Source organism: Haliotis cracherodii, unplaced genomic scaffold, assembly GCF_022045235.1.
Source record: "Haliotis cracherodii isolate W230 unplaced genomic scaffold, xgHalCrac1.p SCAF_1, whole genome shotgun sequence".
Classification (NCBI taxonomy): domain Eukaryota; kingdom Metazoa; phylum Mollusca; class Gastropoda; order Lepetellida; family Haliotidae; genus Haliotis; species Haliotis cracherodii.
Genome location: NW_027266264.1, coordinates 53832657 through 53849493, shown reverse-complemented (window position 1 = coordinate 53849493; position 16837 = coordinate 53832657). Strand labels below are relative to the sequence as shown.

The 16837-nt window shown below is 40.8% G+C and overlaps 1 protein-coding gene across 2 annotated transcripts; it reads right to left on the bottom strand.

Moving 5' to 3' along the window:
• Positions 1–7728: 7728 nt before the first annotated feature.
• On the bottom strand, positions 7729–16043 carry LOC139465643 (uncharacterized). Of its 2 annotated transcripts, none has more exons than XM_071247365.1 (7): positions 15919–16043; positions 15504–15574; positions 11216–12496; positions 10530–10697; positions 9553–9630; positions 8835–8930; positions 7729–8665 (listed from the first exon to the last, which is right to left on the bottom strand). In XM_071247365.1, the coding sequence occupies exons 2-7, from the start codon at positions 15541–15543 to the stop codon at positions 8634–8636; spliced, it is 1695 nt and encodes a 564-aa protein (XP_071103466.1). In that variant the 5' UTR covers positions 15544–15574; positions 15919–16043; the 3' UTR covers positions 7729–8633. The 2 variants fall into 2 exon arrangements, with proteins under 2 accessions (XP_071103466.1, XP_071103476.1); XM_071247375.1 differs by having other exon boundaries at positions 10530–10691.
• Between the last annotated feature and the right edge of the window lie 794 nt (positions 16044–16837).

The window sequence follows — 16837 nt, the reverse complement described above, 5'->3', positions numbered from 1 at the left end:
CTGCTTCTGTTGGCTAGCAATTATGTCACACTCCGATTGTAGTGCCTATATTAGCCAGCGATTACATCCCGCCCCCCTTAGTGCTGCTTCTGTCAGCTAGCGTGCACGTCACACTCACTTAGCACTGCTTCTGTTAGCTAGCGAGTGCGTCACGCTCCGTTAGTGTTACTTCTGCAAGGAAGCGAGTACGTCACACTCCGTTAGTGCTGATTCTGCAAGGAGGCGAGTACGTCACACTCCGTTAGTGCTGATTCTGCAAGGAAGCGAGTACGTCACACTCCGTTAGTGCTGATTCTGCAAGGAAGCGAGTACGTCACACTCTGTTAGTGCTGCTTCTGCAAGGCAGTGAATACGTCACACTCCGTTGGTGCTTCTTCTGTTTGACAGCGAGGACGTCACACTCCGTTAGTGTTGCTTCTGCAAGGAGTTGAGTACGTCACACTCCGTTAGTGTTGCTTCTGCAAGGAGGCGAGTACGTCATACTCCGTTAGTGCTGCTTCTGCAAGGCACTCCGTTAGTGTTTCTTCAAGGCAGTGAATACGTCACACTCCATTAGTGCTCCTTCTGTTAGACAGCGAGGATGTCACACTCCTTTAGTGTTACTTCTGCAAGGAAGCGAGTACGTCACACTCCGTTAGTGCTGCTTTTGCAAGGAAGCGAGTACGTCACACTCCGTTAGTGCTGCTTCTGCAAGGAAGCGAGGACGTCACACTCCGTTAGTGCTGATTCTGCAAGGCACTCCGTTAGTATTTCTTCAAGGCAGTGAATACGTCACACTCCATTAGTGCTCCTTCTGTTAGACAGCGAGGACGTCACACTCCGTTAGTGTTACTTCTGCAAGGAAGCGAGTACGTCACACTCCGTTAGTGCTGCTTTTGCAAGGAAGCGAGTACGTCACACTCCGTTAGTGCTGCTTCTGCAAGGAAGCGAGGACGTCACACTCCGTTAGTGCTGCTTCTGTTTGACAGCGAGTACGTCACACTCTGTTAGTGCTGCTTCTGTTTGACAGCGAGGATGTCACACTCCGTTAGAGTTGCTTCTGCAAGGAAGCGAGTACGTCACATTCCGTTAGTGTTGCTCCTGCAAGGCAGTGAATACGTCACACTCCGTTAGTGCTGCTTCTGTTATACAGCGAGGACATGACACTCCGTTAGTGTTTCTTCAAGGCAGTGAATACATCACACTCCATTAGTGCTCCTTCTGCAAGGAAGCGAGGACGTCACACTCCGTTAGTGCTGCTTCTGCAAGGAAGCGAGTACGTCACACTCCGTTAGTGCTGCTTCTGTTTGACAGCGAGGACGTCATACTCCGTTTGTGTTGCTTCTGCAAGGAAGCGAGTACGTCACACTCCGTTAGTGTTGCTTCTGCAAGGAAGCGATTACGTCACACTCCGTTAGTGCTGCTTCTGTTTGACAGCGAGGACGTCACACTCCGTTAGTGCTGCTTTTGCAAGGCAGTGAGTACGTCACACTCCCTTAGTGCTGCTTCTGTTAGGACGTCACACTCCGTTACTGCCGTTTCTTCCTAAATATTAGGGTTTCTTGATGCCCGTCTGTGAGGAAAATAACATCCTAATGAGGACTGCGGAGACGTCATGAAAGGCACGTCTCCTGTCCGTATTTCAAATCACTAACGATTTCGTAAAATATCTTGAGTTATTGACTGTGCTATTTTTTATCGTAATGCGAGTAACTATTTACTTCGATATCTTTACACATATAAAAAGGTGTTGATCTTTAAGTGTTCAACATTTTAACAAGACAAAAATACACTTATAGAGAATGTTATTTTGAGCTAATTATAGTAAACTCTTAAACATTTTTATATACGTAGAGGAGAATATGCTGATACAAATGATAAGTACCCCTTTACTTTGATCCCATGTACATTTTGATAAGGGGGTGTTGCTCTCATCGTGATTAACCCTTCAATAGATGAGGAGAAAGAGGTGTTCGCTTTACCTTGATCAAATAGAAATGGACAGATGGATGTGATGGTCTTAATGTGGTTAACTCCTTCACTTGATTAGATAAACACGTAGCGAAGGAGACAACCTGTGTTCATCGTGGTTTTTCCTTCTAGATTTCAATAGCTCTTTACACGATCAAGAGAAAGGGGTATTCACGTCCACTGGACTGCAACTACTTTGTCGATCATATCCTCACGGAGAGAGGAACTTCTTGGCTGTAATGTTGACAACAATATTTGGCACACCTGTTTGAGAGCTCACCAGTTTCATTTGTTCAGTTTACCCATTCTTCCTCGTTTAAAAACGATTACGTTTATGAAAAATATAAAAACACCCCGGAAAATAAGGTGTGTTTGTGACGCAGGTCACGGATGTTTCCTTGTTGTCATATCGATTATCATTACGATTATATCGTCTCCTGCAGTTCATGAGTGAGTGTTGTTTTACGCAGCTTTTAGCAATATTCCAGCAATATCACGGCGGGGACCACCAGAAATGGACTTCACACATTTTACCCACGTAGGGAATCGAACCCGGGTCATCGGCGTGACGAGCGAACGCTTTAACCACTAGGCTACCCGACCGCCTCTGAAACACATACGGGTACTTGTGATTATCAAGTGTATATGTCCAGCCAAAATCGACTCATGAGGCACAAAGATACATACACTTTCGTATTTATAAAAATAAACAAACAATTACATACAAAAAGAATATGATTATTTGAGTGTCACATGAATACAGTGTCAATCCTTGATGGCTTGTGGGACCTTCTTAGTATTTTAAACAACATAGTTCAAAGGTTGTATAAATGCATACCTACATGCAATATTTCACCTTATACATGAACATGATGTAGCCAATTCACTGTATGTACCACATTTTAAAAGATATCCAATCAAATCTCCTTGAACGAATAACACCAAGAACTGCCCGTGAACATCCGGGTTACAATTGGTCTTCAGCAACCATGCTTGTTATAAGAGGCGACTAACGGGTTCGGGTGTTCAAGCACGCTGACTTGGTTGATGCATGTCATCGTATCCCAATTGCGTAGATGGAGACTCATGGTGTCAGTCAATGGACTGTCTGGTCCACACTCGATTATTTACAGACCACTTTCAAACAGCTGGGATATGGCTGGAATAGAACGGCATTAAACAACACACAAACAAACAAACAAACAAACAATACTTCTGCCTGTTGGGTCGACCTGTTTAACAAACCAGACAATCAAGTTATCGATGAACCAGTAATCCAGTAACCACATATTTAGTGACAACCGAAGATGAGTTTGATCATTAACTTTAAAAAGGATATGATTTTTCAAAAGATTTTATATGGAAACATATGGTAAGCGGTGATAACTTCTTCTATGTGTTAATATCAATCTTTATAAGATAGCTACGCGATAAATGGCAAAGAACAATGAAGAACGAAGCGTGGTTTATTTCACAATAAAGCATTGTTCTAACATAACGTCATTTCTGGAGGATAGAATATGCGGGAAATACCCACCTGTGCATTAACTGGACTTGTCCGACATTGCTGAAGTCGGATTCTTTTGGGGGTGTCATCATTATTTAACCAAGGGTAAATATCTTTAAAGCTTGCACATCTTATCATCAATCCTAAAGAGGCTGTACATAATGTTGATATCTCATGTAAGAAATATACGACTCGTGGTCTTTGTTTATAATACAATAATTACATTTTCCTTGGGTTCATTGAAATTCCTGCATTCTTATTCGCTGAATTGGTCACTAGTCTCTATTCTTTCCTTGATTGACAGGTGCAATGAGCTTTGTTTTGATTCTACTCTCCGTTGATTGGCTATTGACTTTGTAGGCGTGTCAATATATGTGCATAAATTAAACAATCACCTGCCTCGTCTAAGGCGCCACGATTCGCTGTGCAGAGTTGCATCCCTTGGGCACGCCAGAAACCTATGATTATGGCTTCGAATCTCGGTTCCCCCGATTATGTTTCTAGGTTTGTCAGCACCATACCCGTGATCTTGGGTTTCACCGAAGTGTTAAACGCCTGAGACCTGCATCACTTCAGGTTTTCCTCCCACATTAAGCTGACACGCCGTGATATAACTGTAACACTGTTAAAAGCGGCGATAAACCCAACTCACTCACTCACTCCTGTTGCTGGTGACAGTGCCTCAAGTAACAAAAAGGAACGACCCATCTCAGTCTCACTATTAAGAATATTTAATTATTACCGAAGCATACAATTACTTAATATTTACACAATTGACAAACATAAACTGGCAAACTAACATATATGTGACAAAGCGAAAGGCTATTTCATCCCATGATCTCATCAAGCAATAATCACTTATCCTGTTTAATTGGCTTCATGTCCCATTGGCTGCCACCTATGTGTTCTCTGTCCATCGTGTTGTGACAGTATTATCCTTCTGTTGGCAACCCTTACTCATGTTATCCCACTCAAGTATGCTATTGTTGTTACTGTTAATCCTCTACTGTTAATCCCCCACCTACTATATATATTCTGTACAATGTCCCTCATTCAGTCCTCCAAAGATACCCTCCTCTCACTCTATACAGCACTAATTAGATCAAAACTAGACTACGGCTGCGCCATATACAATACCCTAAACAACTCTCTATCTAAAAAACTTGACTCGATACAATACCAAGCCCTTAAACTAATTACACGCACCCAACATGGCACCCCCTACACCTCACTTAAGGCACTTACAGGGGAATTGCCACTAAATCTACGCAGGGAACATCTAAGCCATAAACTCTGGGCCGCGTCCCAAACAAACCCTCTCATCCAAAACTTAATTAACCAAAACATTAGCCCAAGAAACCAAGCTCTAGCTCGCAAACACCCCTTACTCACCACAATATCCCAAAGAATAACTAACTACCTCAATGAACACCAAACTCAAAATCTTAAACAAAACTGCAAAAAATCAAATATCTTCACCCCTAAACTCAAAATACCCAAAATAAACACAACGCTAGCAAACCAAATAAATAAACAAACCGACCCAAACATAGCTAAAACCACCACACTTGCATACATACACGAAAATTGGCCAAATTGGTGTCACATATACACTGACGGATCTTCAGACCCGATCTCCAACCACACAGGCTTCGGAGTCCATACCACACAACCAGTTATATCCACACAATCTTACCGACTCCCTAACAACCAATCTATATTCACGGCCGAACTTATGGGCATGGCCTCAGCCCTGCATAACCAACAATCTAAAAACAACAATAAAATCCTAATTCTCACCGACTCCCTTAGTGAGCTACAAGCCCTCCAAAACAAAAATACCAAAAAAAAGACCTAAATTAATAAACCAAATACTTATAAGCTCATACGACCTAACAAAAGCAGGCAAACAAATAACCTTCTTGTGGATCTCCGCCCACGTAGGAATTTACGGCAACGAAAGCGCCGATAAAGCAGCTAAATTATCTCTCAAAATACCAGAAATAAGCCTAAACCTACCCATCTCAAAATCAGAAATTAAAAGTGTAAACAAACCAAAAATAACCAAAAAATGGCATTATCAATATCCATACTCAAATAGCCAAATCAAAAAAGTGCTCAGAAAACCACTAGCCAAACCTAAAATCCTACACCCCTCAAAAAAAATGACAGACTAATTACAAAACTCCAAACAGGACACACTAACCTAAATAACCACCTAAAAAAACTTAAAAGGCACACCACAGGCAAGTGCCCCCACTGCAAACAACTCGAAACCACAGAACACGCACTCATCCACTGCACCCACTACCAAACACACAGAACCACACTACAAACCACCCTCAGTCTAAATAAGGTTCCTACTCTAGATGAAAAACTAAACCCTCAAAATAAACTAGACAACTTCAAGGCCTTAGGCGTATTCCTAATCAAAACAGACCTAATTAAGCGCATCTAAAAGCCCCCTCTTGGGTTGCACACACCACTTTCACCCTTTTCGGAATACACTAAATGGTCCGGCCAGGCCCGTGTGCGAAATACGCTACAGACGGAAAGCGAACGTTAAATCTTCTATATCAGTCAGTCAGTCAGCCTCATTCAGTACCAAAGAGGGACAGGTCAGCCTAAATTGCTCAGGCAGAAGGCGACCTCTTAAACACTCAATGCAACAACAATAACAACAACCTCATCCAGTCTTGCTTGACAACGGTATAAGGATCTATACCGAAACGTCGCTTTTTACAGATTTATAGAAGATGTTATGTATAAAATTGTGTCTACCTTGTCAAAGCGAAAGAGGAGAATACTCAACGTGATGCAGAAACTCCTCCAATCGGACACAATCCTCATCCTGGTCACAAACGTATCCCAATCACAGTTCGATTATCTGACAAATGACCGACGTGGCCATACATCACACGTTTCCAGAACAGAACAGAACTTTATTACGCTCAGGCCGAGATCCTCGGCATATGAGGTACAAAATGACAGCAAAATATGTGGTTAGCCGGAAGATTTTACAATTTGCATTACATATTTACAGAATTTATGAAGGTTTTTTAATACAGATATCTCTTTACAAGTGAAAAGTCTTTGAAATTTAATCATATTAGGTCTTTTAGAATATAGCGACGTGCATGTACGTGTGTGTGTTTGTGTGGCTGCTTGTAAAATATGGACATTTAAAAATATAGTGAAATTCATCTCCAATATCATCAATAAAACACAGTTTACTTTTTCTTTCACAAATAGGTATCCCATTCCATCTTCCTTTTTCAATTGGTAAGTGGTGGCATGAAGTACGAAAAAAAGTAGAGGGATAGCTTTATTTAGGGGTAGGGACGTCAGATAATTTTCTAATTCAAATTGTGGTTTCAAGAGAGAATAGACTACACTTTTTTTTTAATTTTCCACCTCAAACGTATTCCAATCACAGTTCGATTATCTCACAAATGACCGACATGGTCATACATCCAACGTTTCCAATGGCAGGAATGTTACAGACCGACAGGGTCAATACAGAGATATAGTGACTGTGTGACGTCCGTCCAGGACCGTCTCAGCTCTTCAAAATAAAACCCTCTCCTCACTCTAACGCCTGGGCGTAGGTCTGCTCAACCTAAACACAACATCCCCATTAATCTAAGCATGTTCAGAATTTAAACACGTTAAAACATGTTTAGAATTTAAACATGTTTCAATAAAGTGCGTATCAGTAGGCAATTAGTCAAATATGGATAAGATGTATAATATATGTATTGAAATTAGATGTGCAAATAAGATTCACAGGCACTTGCATAATACATATACCACCAGGACTTACAACGAACATGGTACAATATTAACATAAAAATGTACAACTTAACCAGACTCGGTTAATGGTGCTGGGGAAACTTGACGCTTGTGTCGACAACAGTCTCCGTGGCACAAGGGGTAGTGTGAAGGACTACAAATGGAGAGGTTGAAGGTTCGTATCCCACTGAGGTTGATAAATCTTTGTGTTCGTAAATGTGTTGTTACTGTATGACATTCAGGACAATATCCGTTTACTAGGATAGACCCATAACTCTCTTTCGTTACCCCCCTCCAAAAAAAAAAAAAAAAAAAAAAAAAAAATAGAATAAAATAATAATAATGCAGGTTCGTATCCCGCGAGGTTTAACATGTTGTTGCTCTGTGACCAGTTGTACTTATCTCAAACAGATAAGTGACATTAAAAATATATCTGATTACTACGATATGCTCTTAACTCTCTTTGGTTCCCCCCCTTATCCACCCTCACACCCCAAACACTCACTTCCGTATTCCCACTAAACACAAATTAAAACATAGAAAGAACCCCTTTTTTAAATTACCTACGATGAAGTTCAAGGAGGATGTACACATTGAGACCCTAAACACGTTAATCTGTTGAACACCATCCTAAACATAAGACCTAAACATGTCAAAATTATGGGAGCAGGAACGTGTTTACGTTTGTGTTTAGGATCTAAACACGTGTTTACAGTGTATTTTTAATGTTATTTACATGCATCTGATAACGTATAAATCATCAACAGATTGGGTTAGTAAATGGCTTTATACGTTGAGAGATAGTCAAAGATATTTAAGAAATACAGATTTGTCAAACAATATGAGTGAGCGAGTGATAATGATTTTACGCATAATTCCCGTCGAGGGACACCAGAAATGGGCTTCAAGTAGTGTATTCTTCAGTGCTGTTTTTAATCCTTTCGGCACACTCAATTCTTTCGATGGAATTAAGAACAATGTAATGTGTGTCTCACGCTCCTGTCTCGCAATTGGGGCAATCTGTGGGTAATCATACATGGTGCAATCAAAGCCTGGGGTCTCTGGTGTTCATTTAATCACACAAAAACACGCGCTTGCTTCCTACACATGGCGAATCTTTTCCATGCACACAGACACAGACACGCTCAGAGACACACACAGACACAGACACACTAGTCTTGCTTCCTACACAAGGCGAGGCTTTCCCATGCGCAGAGAGACACACACGCTCAGAGACAAAACACACACACGCTCAGACAAACAAACACACACACACACACACACACACACACACACACACACACACACACACACACACACACACACACACACACACACACCTACACAGAGTGTGTCACCATGGTTAGATGTAGATATATATAGATTATACATTTCCGTCCACAGCTGTAACGCCATCTGGAAAGAAGGGAGTGTTGAGATATAAGTCTTGCATAGTGGAAAACATGGAAGCATTGTTATAGGGCAATAATGATATTAGTCAAAACCCGGGCTGTACAAGACGCTGAATATGAACCCTCTAATACCAAAACAATAAAGTAAACATTTACTAAACATAAACACCAACCTGTCGGATAATGAATAACGTGAATGTAGGGCTCTGAGTTTGTTCCTGAGGTCATTCCTGAGTCTGCAGGTACACTATCATATTGGTCACCAGGCTCTGAAAACATAATCAGACATGTAAAAAAAAACCTTGTCATACAACTTTATGCATGACATTTCTTATCTAGCTTGAGTGACTACAACCAGCAGCAGATTAACAGATTAACATTATCTACCGCAGATCATGTATATAATCTCTTATCACTTGGTCGTGGTGACTTTATCACTTGGTTGTGGTCACCTTATCACTTGGTTGTGGTCACTTCAGCTTGATAACGGTGTAGGGGTGGTCGGGTAGCCCAGTAGTTAAAGCGTTCGCCCGTCACGCCGAAGACCCGGGTTCGATTCCCGACATGGGTACAATGTGTGAAGCCCATTTCTTGTGTCCCCCGCCGTGATATTGCTTGAATGTTGCTAAAATCGGCGTAAAACCTTACTCACTCACTGATAATGGTGTAAGACTCTGATTCGAAAAGTCGCTGAATGCAATAAACCGGAAGTTGTTTTCCTGAAAGTTGTGTTTTCTTCGTTACTCACCAACTTCTTGTATGCCAATCAAACAGTTAATATCTATATGAACACGAGGGTTGCATGCCGCCTATTTTCTGATGAAATACTTTCCCTTGTTATAAGATGACGTGCAGCGCAATCATCATGGATGAAGCAATGATAATACGTACGTGAAACGGTGTAGATGGATGCGTAAAGGGAATCTGTCAAATGATTTTCACCGGAAGTTGATCTTGTGCTTCTCTTTTCTGAAAAGCACGAACAATTTTAGTAAAGCATGTCTATTATAAGACAAGACATACTGATAAATACTCAGCAATATCCCGGATATATAGCGGAGGTTTGTAAATAATCAAGTCTGGACCAGACAATCCATTGCTTGATCACGAGCGCCGATCTACACAGGCTGTTCGTACTAGTCCGGACTGATGCCGATTTATAGTGCTAGCCCACTGAGATACCATGCCGCAGTTTGACATGAATACCCCACTCAGACACTGTATACTGACTCCGAGCCGATCAGTCCTTGTTTTAGCCCTCTTTTGGTATGACGCAGGATCGAACCCCGGACCTTCCGCTTCACCACAATAAGATAGATTAGAGAACAGGGAGCAGTTATCTTGCTGTTTCATCGTTCGGAAAATAAGTACCGTATTCGACGTAATAAGCGCCCAGGGCGCCCTCAAAATTAGAAATAGGGGGCTCTTATTAGAATAGTATTTTGGTGAAAGAAAAACAGAGTTGAAAGATATTTAGTGGTTTATGCTGACAGCCTGAAATGTTTATATACGACAGATATATTTTTCCAGAATTTAATTGCCCATAATTGAGGGTGCATATAACACATGAGTGCGTATTATACACAAATAAATAAGTCTTGTGTACATTGATCAATCGGAAGGGGTGCTAATTGGGATTGTTCACTAGCCAATATATTAACAAATATCGCCGTGGGCGCTTATTAGAGCCGGGCGCTTATTACGTTGAATACGGATACGGAATAGCAAATCATGGTTTAAAGTTATCCATATCAAGTTAATTGCGTTCAAGAAAGATCGCCCGGAACCAGGGGTTTCCGGGCGTAAAAGGTTTCACTGTATCTCGCATACAGGACATAGGAATCATACAGATCGGTGCCCTCACTTACTGATTATGATGACAGCCAAAAGGACAATAGCTACAACAGCAACAGCAGCAAAGACAACCAGTAGAACAGTATATGTAGTCACTGACGTGTCGTTCTTGGGCGTTTCTTTCGTGAGCGTTTCTGTCGTGGGCGTTTCTGTCGTGGGCTTGTGTGAAGAACTGACTTGTACTGAAACGCGTTTATACCAACAAATTGAATACATCAAGGCATGTGTTGTCGTTGTTAACCTTAAATCAAGGTTATGATATTCTGGTAAGTCCGAATATGATGTCTTGTTCTTGGAGGGAAATGAGCATTTAGAAAAAAATACAAAACACAGACATCTCAAATCAAATTCGAAGAATAAGTTAAAGGGGTGTGACCATAATGGCTTTGCTCTGCATTTTCTATAGAATTTCATCATGTTTAATGTCCTCTAAATCGTTATGTATGGCAAGAATGATAGTTATTTTACTTCTAATCCAGACTTACTACATATGCATTTGTAACTAGCCGAAAAATATATATCACCATTTTTTAATATCAAATTAGAATAATAATATTGTATATTCAATCAACATTCCCAACGCAATATGTTCACATTACAGAGACAAATATAAAGCCTTTCTATTTTCAATTGAAATTAGATAACCTTAAAGTACGTGCACAACTTACACAGAGGCGCGTCTGGTTGGACGACATATTACCTGCAGTGGTACCTCTTGGTGATGGAAGAGACACAGAACAGAAACTGTCGACTGTTTTTTCCAGGTCGAACCCTAAACACAGCTGACTTGTGGAGGCCAATACACCTGTTTCGTACACCAAGCTCATCAACGCAAAGGGGGAGTCTGCTTCAACGACGTACTGTCCATTGGGCTTAGCCACAGTGGTGATGGCAAAGTTTCCAATTCTTTCCCAATGAGGTTTCTCCAATGAAAGGAGGTTCTTGTCTACAATTAATCCAGTTTTGTCAGCATAGCAGGCAATGATTGTCAGGTATTGTGTTACTTCGTTGGCGTGTGGACTTGGAACTGGATACAGCTTCTTATATCGCTCAACCGGAGGTACGAATGTCAAAGACGTCGGGTTATTACCTGTTTTTCCTCGACACATTGTGGTGACAAGAACAGGTTTGCTGGACAGAAGATAGAGACTCTGTTTAACTTCTAATGAGGCCTGATCGGTCTCTCCTAGGGTGATATTTTCGGCCTCTGTTGATAAATGAAGCACAGTGGCTTCATAGGCAGCGATGAATTTAGCTTCTTGGTAAACACAAAAGGGTATTTTGGGAACAACATATATTTGACCTAACAGTGACACGGGGGGAAGTTGCTCAAACGTTGGGTCTCTCATATTTTTGAAAGGTGAGTCGAAAGGAAACCGAGCTCTGAAGTTCCCAGAAAACACTGCTACAGTCTTGGAGCTGCGGACTACGGTTCCAGTAATATCTGAATCTGCCTCAAAGGACAAGGACTGGTACTGGTTTAAGGTAAACTGAATCATCTGTCCCTTGCTGTAAGTATTATTAAGAACTTTGACAGGTTTAGAGGACTCCAATGTGATGGTCACATCAGTGTCGTGCTCAGATGCGGTAATTACCATTTGAGCACTTCCTTCATCTCCTGGTGTATATGTTGAGATGATGTAATGTGTTCCTAGGGCAGAGATTGGCAAAGCCAGATATGCATAGTATTCTGCCCAATGGGCGGAGCACATGACCGTGGCTTCAAAAGGTCCAATAACGACATCATCATTCGTGGTAAGAGTCAGTATGAGGGCTTTATCTTCTTTGCCTCCGACCAGATAAGACTGATTTCCAGTTATTCTGAATACGCCTTGTTTGTGGGGGTAAAGGGTGGTGTTAAAACCAGGCATCCGAACCACAGCATCGACACTTTTTGATGCAAAGTATTTGACATGGAACTCATGCTCCACGCTCATCGGGAGCATCATCAGATACTTCAGCTCAAGGCACTGAACTGCACCTGCAAGAAACTATATTATATTACCACTATATCAGTCAGACGTTGTTGAATTGCCCTTGGTTAGAATAGAGACCCAACATGGTGAGTGAGTGAGTGAGGGAGGGAGGGAGGGAGGACGGGAGGGGGAGGGAGGGAGAGGTTAATTTTCTGAAATCATTCAGTTTGGTTTACAGATTGTTAAGCAAAATAATTTCGCCTTATTAAATCGCGACCTTCAAAGGTCAGAGAATATATCTTAACGCATAAAAGTGACCATATCGTTGGATATCTAAAGCGGTTCCAAATATACACAAGGATCCATACAACTATTGTAAAGAAAACATAAATAAGGACATGGAAATAGACAACGAGTAACAGCCCTGTTCCTTGACAGAAAAATACATCTAGAAGCCCCTCTCTACACTGTTAGTTTATTTCGCTTGTAGGAATTGCATCGCCGAAGTAGTTTATTAAACGTAGTGCCTGCTCGGTGACCACATTTACATATTTACCAGATCGTAATACCAATCTTACCAGATTGTTTTATAGCATTGATAACACTATCCTTCTTATGCTAAAAATATGTATGTGTTGAACTGTGCATGGTGTGATGAATAGTCACATTACACGGATCAGTAGACCTTCTTTGAGAGGCATTTAGAAGATGGAGTACTAAATAAGGATAAGATATATGGATGAACAACTTCTTATTACAATTAGAAGCCACGTTTCGGTGTAGGTTATAACACCGTTATCAAGCAAGCGAGTGAGTGAGTGAGTGGGTATGGTTTTACGCCTCTCTTAACAATATTTTAGCAATGTCACGGCGTGGGACACCAGAAATGGGTTTCACACATTGTACCCATTTGGGGAATAAAACACGAGCCTCCTGCTTGATGAGTGAACGCTACAAGTTTGATGTAGTTGAAACAGTTGAATGGATAGGGTGTAGTTGCAGGGGAGAGGAGGAGTGTCATTGTCACAGCAATGTTGACACAGTACACAGTTTTATTGCAACTGGGGAAGGTAATGTTTACTGTACTGAGAGTCTATTGACTTTATGCTATTAAAACATTATGTTGCTTCTTTTGTACTTGTACCACCTTTTGAATGACACATATAGGAAGATAATGACGTTCTTATGGTGAGAGGTTCGGGTGAACAGTTGGGAGATGCGTTTATCATCTTTAGCCTCTGCATTGAGGTCATCCAGAACAATCACATTATTATTCCGAGCATCCAGATAGTTATCCTCATGCAGGTTGTAAGGAATTCCCTTCACCAACGTCACATAGGTATAACTGTCCCCTGATCATCTGATACAGAGGCTACCACTCCGTATAACACCAGATAATGTTATTTGGTACTGGTTTGATGCGATTCTGTAGTTAAATGTTGAACACAAACATAGTCTTGTCACTTCCGCTTAGACCCGCCACCATGGCATTGGATGGAATGGTAAACTTGAACTGTTCTGCATCCTTAGGTGTTGTTGTTGTCGTCGTTGTTGTTGTTGTTGTTGTTGTTGTTGTTGTTGTTGGTGGTGGTGGTGGAGGAGTAAATTGTGGTGGTGGTGGTGGTGGAGTAAATTGTGGTGGTGGTGGTGGTAGTGAATGCCTATTCCTTCAATGTCTCTTCACAGCATCTTTCCTAGAAAACGGTTTCTCACAATCAGGACACGACGTGGACTCCAAGGCGAGTGGAGAGTAAATGAACATTTTCTCAAGAGGAATAGTCTTATATACTCAAAAGATCAGTCTCTGGGATCCAACTGTTAAACCTTTTCGGATAGCCCGTCCATTTCACAAACACCTCTTTTACACCAGCTCGCTTCCTTGTCTTCAAAACCTTCTCCACTCTCCACACAGTGTCTGCAGGCGTGTCTACTCTCTGTATCCTAATAATAAAGATTTCCTCAGTCCATTTTTCTTGATAGTCTCTTTGAAATGTATGTCTCAAATGAGACACTCTCACTTGATCACCCACTTTAAACTTGAAGGGTTTCTTCATTGATTTCTGTGTGATTTCAACTTTCGATTTTACTGGTCTCGTCAAAGTATCAATATATTGTTCTTTCCATACCATAGCTTCATTAGTTTGATTAATATCTGAGGGTGATAGTTCATTCAATGATCTGTGAGGTCTGTGGTTATAATCCCGGACGAGGTCTTGTAAGATATCCAAATAATGATACGTTTGTTTGAACGTGAAATATCTCTACATTGTTGTCTTGAGGGTCCGTATCGCTCTCTCAGCATAAGAAGCCTTTGTTTCATTCTGTACGACATAGTAAGTGATGCCCTTGTTTCTTGAAAAAGACCTCACTTTCTTATTATTAGCAAATTCTTGCCCATTGTCTGATCGTAAAATTTGTGGCAAAGTAGCATGGGAAAAAATCTTCATGGCCTTAATGACAGCATCTGGTGTTGTATTTTTAGGGGTTCCACTCACAGAAACCGTGTAAATACATTGATTCCTATGAGGAAGTATTTCACACCGTCATTTTCTGAGGCTATATTAGCTAAGTCGATATCCCATCGAGCATTGAGGCCTGAAGCCACCACTCTGTTCCGCTTGAACTTGTTTCTTAAAGGTCGCTGAAGCGAATAGGCGTCTTGAGAAGCTGAGAGATTTACCTTCCCTTTTCACAATGTCATATAACTTAAAGGTAGCTGGATGTTTGATATTAAAATAAATACTAGACAAATATGCTTTCCATCCGTCAACAGGCATTGTTACATGAGAAATGAAGCCTTAACAATGTAAATAGAGTTTTAGACATAAGGAAGGAAGAAAGTATAAGTCCTGAAAAGATTGTACTCACTGAAAGTGATTTTTGTTTGTTTTTGTATTTTACTTAGTTTGGTTGTTTTTTTTGTTTTATGTTTGCTTGGTGTTTTTTTTTGTCGGGTTGTTTGATTTTTTAAGATATTTGTGGGGTGGATTGGAGGGTCAGCTATGGAATTCAAAAGAAGTATAAATAACCAGTCCCTAACCAGTAATAATTTGTTTAACACGGGAAGCTTACCTGCCAGCATAAGAAGTAGAGCAGTTGCGGAGACGTTCATCTTGAGTGTTGTATGCAGAGAGGCTATCACACTGTAATATCATTGGCATAAATAAAGTAATTGGGTAGTGTATCCACACACACACACACACACACACACACACACACACACACACACACACACACACACACACACACACACACACACGATCTGTATCCCCCAACACACAAAATACATTGCACATATATTCCTGTTCCCTAACATGCATGGGTGGAGATGACAAGTATATAGATGGTGTTCGTTACTGCTAGTTGAACGTCACTGGGTCGACAGCCAACAGATAACAAGTCATGTCATAACAGATTAACTTTTGTTATATGAAAGAATCGGAGAGTCCTTAACTTCTTTTTACAAATGGTGTTAGCAATAGCCTACCTTTATCACTTTCCTTCAAAGGTCTTTATTCGTCTGGGAAGGCGTTTGTTGTGATATGGGTACAGAACGAAGGTCTACATCTCCCTAGTAGAAGATGAAGGGAGCAGGAAGCTACAACACGTGTTACCGACAAACCAAGTGATTATACAAGTCGGTAACAAGTGGGCGAACAGGACGCGTGAACACTGTTTGAATAGAAGTGAATCCTTTCAAGCAGAACACAGCCTCATTGGTGAAGCCACACTGTCTGTTGTTGTGCAATACAGTAAACTACGGTTATAACGAACACGCTTATAACGAACTGACGGATATAACGAACTCACTTTTTTGGTCCCGACTATTTGCTGTAGTTATGCTGTATATATGCTTATAACGAACTACGGTTATAACGAACTATAATTAGCAGTCCCCTTAAGTTCGTTATAACCGTACTTTACTGTATATATATATATAGTGAATGTACACTGTTCATTATACAGCCTTGCTTGACAACGGTGTAAGGATCTATACCGAAAAGTCGCCATTGCAGTAAAATAAAGACATGTTATCCATAAAATGTGTCTACTTTGTCATCCGTCAACTTGTAAGAAATGTTTAAGAAACAATCCAGAAAAGAAGTTATTTCAAGGGAACGACTTGCTCCCATTGTACCCCTCGTCAACATTATTACATATACATATTCATATCAGAGCCTTGTGGCTGGACTTGAACAATAACTCGAAATTAATTACTTTGAACAGTTTATAAATCTCGACAAATAAAGTAGAGATAACTTCGATTTAGACTGTTACAGCTAGACAAATGCGTTATAATAGGGATATTCCTAGCCTACCATATAGTCTCTGAAATGAACATATCGTACAGAAAAAAACAGTTGTTCAGTTATCTTAATAAAAATCTAATAAAAAGGGAGCCCAGT